Here is a 4,808-nt window from a genome sequence, read left to right as displayed (position 1 = left end):
GATGTTTCCTCCTGCTGAGGCATGAAGCAGCATCTTAGTGTGTGAACCAAGACCTCCAAGGAAAGTTAAGACTACTTCTTCTTCTTTGAAACCATGCATGGGTGTTTTTCTTAGCAGACTTTTGTATCTATCCCATGCATGCCCCAGTGATTCTTCCATGCCCTGCTTAAATGAAGATATCTCTTGCTTGCCTTTTGTCACCTTTGATTGTGGAAAGTAATTGTTAAAAAACTGTGTTACCACTGCTTCCCACTCTATGAAACTTCCTTCTGGAAAAGAATTTAACCAAAGCTTAGCATTGCCTCCCAATGAGAAAGGAAACAAACTAAGTTTGATTACTTCATCTGGCACCCCATTTATCTTGACTGTATTGCAAATTTCATTGAATGTAGTAAGGTGCTCATATGGGCTTTCATGAGATAACCCATTAAATTGATTACTTTTCACCAGTTGGATCAGTGCTGGTTTGACCTCCATGTTAGCTGCATTGACTCTTGGTCTAGCTATGCTGTTAAAGTGCTGAGGTCCAGCTATATTGGTATAATCAGCAAGAGTTCTTCTAACATTGTTATTCTCCATATTTTCTGTGCTATTATCAGAACCTTGTGGTGATGGTTGCAATAGAGTTTCCGGAGGAGGGAAAAGTTCTCTAGATGTTCTGATTCTTCTCCTCCGTCTACTGTCTTCTAATCCTTCAAGCAGAGGTTCTGTTGTTTTCTTGCTCCTAGTTCGAATTGCCTCCTGCACACACAAGAACACAAAACCCTAGAAAAGATTTGGTTAGCACAAAAAGATATAAGAGAAGATATAAGATTCAGAAAATAAAAATAGAAAACAGAATAAAAACAGAAAACAGAAAAATAAAAATAAAATAAAATCAAATAAAATACAAACTAAAAAAATATAAACAGAAAAATTAAAAAAATTCGAAATTTAAAATAAAATAAAAAAATAAGTCAAAGATAATCAATAATCACACAAATTAACCAGTTAAACCACGAGTCCCCGGCAACGGCGCCAAAAACTTGATGGACAAATTTATGAACACCAAATTATGATGTCACAAACTTGTTTTTCAATCGGCAAGTATGACCGAATCGTTCAAGTAATAAAACTTGGTAAGACCAAGTATCGTTCTTCCCAAAGGACTCACGGCCTAGTTTAGTTGTGTGGTTTCTTGATTAGCTAAGACTTAAAGAAGAAATATTTGGAGTTTTATATGCAAAAGACGAAAATTAAATATGTATGCATGAAGTTTTTGATCAATGGCAAGAAAACAAAAGATAAACACTTTCAATGAAATATATGTATGAATATGTTGTTGGGGGTCAATTTCATCTTATCCACTCTCATATATTTTAGGAATTCAACATTCAAATCATCATTGTTAATGCCACTCTCTAATGTACCTTTCAAGAAGGCTTCTCCCTAATCACGAGTTCATACAATTCCTAGCATTCCTAATGATCAGTTCATAAGTGCAGGAGCTTAACGACAACCAATATAAAATTGGGAGAAATTCCCCGGATCTAGACTTCCCCGTACGCGCCCGTATCGACAAAACCAATAATCATGCATCGAATGAGTTAAACAATGCAAGCATTACGCAAAGAGGAAAAACCCTAACTAATGATGAAAGAAAGCATAAGTCTTAATTAAAAGATGTAAAAACAGATTCGATATATGAGAGCTTCAAAAGATTACATTGATTCCCCAACAAACATACAGAGTTTAGTTCACCATATTCATGGTGAACCTAGATGAATTACAATGAAAGAATGAAAGAGTAAACCCTAAAAAGGTGAAGAGGAAGCCTCAGCATCCAAGATCCTCCTTCAAAGGGGTGGAAGAGAGAGTGTTTGCCTCGTTTCTGCCAAAGATGCCTAACCCTAGGAAACCCTAAAGCTTATATATCATTCGTAAATTACAAAAAGTCAAGTCCAAGCCCATTAAAGTGCCGCTCAACGGTAAAATACCGCTCAGCGGTGAGTGCGTGACTTGTTTGCTCCCCTCAGCGGCCATTTTGCCCCTCAGCGGACCTCCCGCAAGCTCCTGAGTGCCGCTCAGCGGTAAACTGCCGCTGAGCGGTGACTTCGGCTTCTCCTTTTGCACTTTTTATTGTCTTTTCTGATTTCATCTCTCTCCTTCTTCACTTCTTTCACCAAATTCACCTTAAAACCTGCACAAAAACACTGAAATCAAGCATAAACCTGTCCAGCTCTCTTATTTCTAAAAATATGAAGAAAAGCATGATTTCAAGCTAGTTTCTAAGTGTAAAGGTTGCTTTTAGTGTTAATTTTAATCATGAAAATAACAGTTTTTCAACTGTTATCACGCACGTGCTGGGGTAATATGGCAACACCATGAATGGTCTGCCCTCCCTCAAGCACTCGTCCAACAGCCACAATGCATGGGGGATCCCCATCAACCAACAGCTCATATTGACCGCTATACTGAGTGGGGTCTACAGCAGAGCATGATCCTCTAGTGCTAACACGAGGTGGTGTGGGAGTTTCACCGGCCCCCATGTTGCCTTGCATCATGGAATGCAGCTTTTCTTCAAGCGCTCTTTGTATTTGTTTTTGTTCTTGTAGTTGCTCCATGAATCGTTGCTCCATTGATCTCATGCTTTGGTTGAGTCTTTCCTCCCACTGAAGATCCATTTGCCTCAGTGTCTCCTGACTCATTAATTGGGGGGTTTTCTGTGTAGGGCCAAAGTAGTCATGAAGACCAATCGCCCCAGGAACTCCACGTACACGTCCTGGGTGCTCGGGCCTTCCAATGGCCGTTGTTAGAATGTCGTCCCTACCTTGGCCAGCAATTGTGCCCTGAGTCTGCTGCTCAACCAACTCATCCTACACATAAAAAAACCAAGTTACTTAGAAGACGTGTTGTGAGAGATACACAATCAAATAACTGCTTATAATTTGAACTTACAATTCTCTATGAGATCAAGGCAGCTGGGAAGATGTCATGTTCCCATTAGATTTAGTCTGAGCAGCCTTCCACAGCTCGTACCTAGCAGGTGCAGGTGCTAGGTCCAGCGACTCAAGTCCCAAGGCATCCGCTCTAAATTTCTCAGTTTCTTCTCCAGTTTTGCATATCCACCTCGTGATAACAAGTGGGGTGCGTCGTTTAGCCTTTGTCTTTCTTGGGCGGCTAACCTTTTACCCTGTGAAACCATGTATATAAATAAGTGTAAAATCATAAAAACTCAATGAAAGAAGATCTTAAGAAACATACGTTCAATTCCTCAGACTCTCTAGATGCACAAAACTGCATCCAATCCTTCTCTGTGAAGGTATAATGCTGACATGGATTTTCATGTTGTCTATCTCCAAAGACATATAGTCTTGTCAGCCTTGTCTTGAAATCCCTCCATCTTATCGCTATATGCGATAACACTTTCTTTCTAATTTGCGTTGTGTTTGGAATATCAAAATGTTGCTGTTTAAAACAAAAAACTTGTTATTCCAAAAGAAAACATAAAAGATAAGTATATCACAAATTGCATGAAGTATAAACATACCTGAATATCTTGCCATAAGAGGTTCTTGTCGACCTCTGGGACGTCATCCCAACACGCATGAAGGATAGAGACATGACTTTTTGCTAACTTACCCAGATAACTCCTAAACCTATCAGCATTTGGCCCTGATGGATGACCTGATCTGGGGTCGATGTCAACATGCCTCCTCTGACCATCCACGCGTCCGGATGTCACATCTGCCACTCGGGTGACGCCTCGTCCACGTCTACTCTTTCTCGATCCTGAGTCTGAGGCCGACATACCTGAAAAATTAAACAACGTTAGTAATAATTCAATTATGATGAACATACATATAAAGTCCATAAAAGTTAAAATATCAACCTATTAATTAATTGTTTTTTCCGAAATGCCTTCGTTGTGATCACTACGAATTGCCTGGATGACATCGGCAACGTCATCAACTGGGTCTTCAGTGGGTCTACATGCAACAGATGTTGTCTCAAGTATATCAAGAGAATCGTCATCATCATGTCCATGCATGTTTTTTCCTTCTAAAACCACTGACCATTTGTTATTCGCTGGATCATTTACATAGAATATTTTTCTTGCTTGACTACCCATGATAAATGGTTCATCAATGTAATTCATCTTGTTCAAGTCTACCAATGTGAAACCAAGGTCATCCATCATGACACCAGAATTTATATCAACCCATTTACACTTGAAAACTGGGACTCTAAAAGTGACGTAATCAACTCCCCATATTTCTTGTATTATTCCAAAATAACTGATGGATGCTGTGATTGGATTTTTGTCTTTAGAACTAGCAAAGTGCACAGCCTCAGCTTGTAGTGTGACGCCACTATTTTGAACTCTGCTTTTGTCATCTTCTACCTTTGTCTGAAAAGAAATATTGTTTATATAGTACCCACCATATGTAATGACATCTGTGTTCGGCCCACGAGATAACCTCAATAAAGTTTCAGAAACATGTGGAGTCGCATAAATCTTTTTCTTAAACCATTGCAAGAAGGATTTCACATGTTCATTAAGATCCCATTTTTCACTCATTTTTGGGTTTGCTGCCTTTATTTCATTAACGTGGTTAGAAATGTAAGGAATCACATCAACAGTGTTGTTTAAGACGTACAAATGAGCTTGGTCAATTTCTTTTTTGCTAACACTTTGAATTCTCACACCTCGAACACCCTTACCTTCACATTTTCCTTCATGTCTGCTCTTGGGAAGACCGACGAGTTCACAAGATGGCATATAACTTGAACAAAATTCAATGGCTTCTTCTGCAACGTATGTTCAG

The 4,808-nt window shown here is 39.2% G+C and overlaps 1 protein-coding gene across 1 annotated transcript; it reads right to left on the bottom strand.

The window, feature by feature from the left end:
• Positions 1-3,874: 3,874 nt before the first annotated feature.
• LOC148195105 (uncharacterized) lies at positions 3,875-4,561 on the bottom strand. Its single transcript, XM_088094424.1, has one exon. The coding sequence runs from the start codon at positions 4,559-4,561 to the stop codon at positions 3,875-3,877; it is 687 nt and encodes a 228-aa protein (XP_087950550.1).
• Positions 4,562-4,808: the final 247 nt, after the last annotated feature.

Source organism: Vigna umbellata, chromosome 7, assembly GCF_029865625.1.
Source record: "Vigna umbellata cultivar VRB3 chromosome 7, Vumbellata_1.0, whole genome shotgun sequence".
Lineage (NCBI taxonomy): Eukaryota > Viridiplantae > Streptophyta > Magnoliopsida > Fabales > Fabaceae > Vigna > Vigna umbellata.
This window is presented reverse-complemented; position numbering and strand designations above follow the sequence as displayed.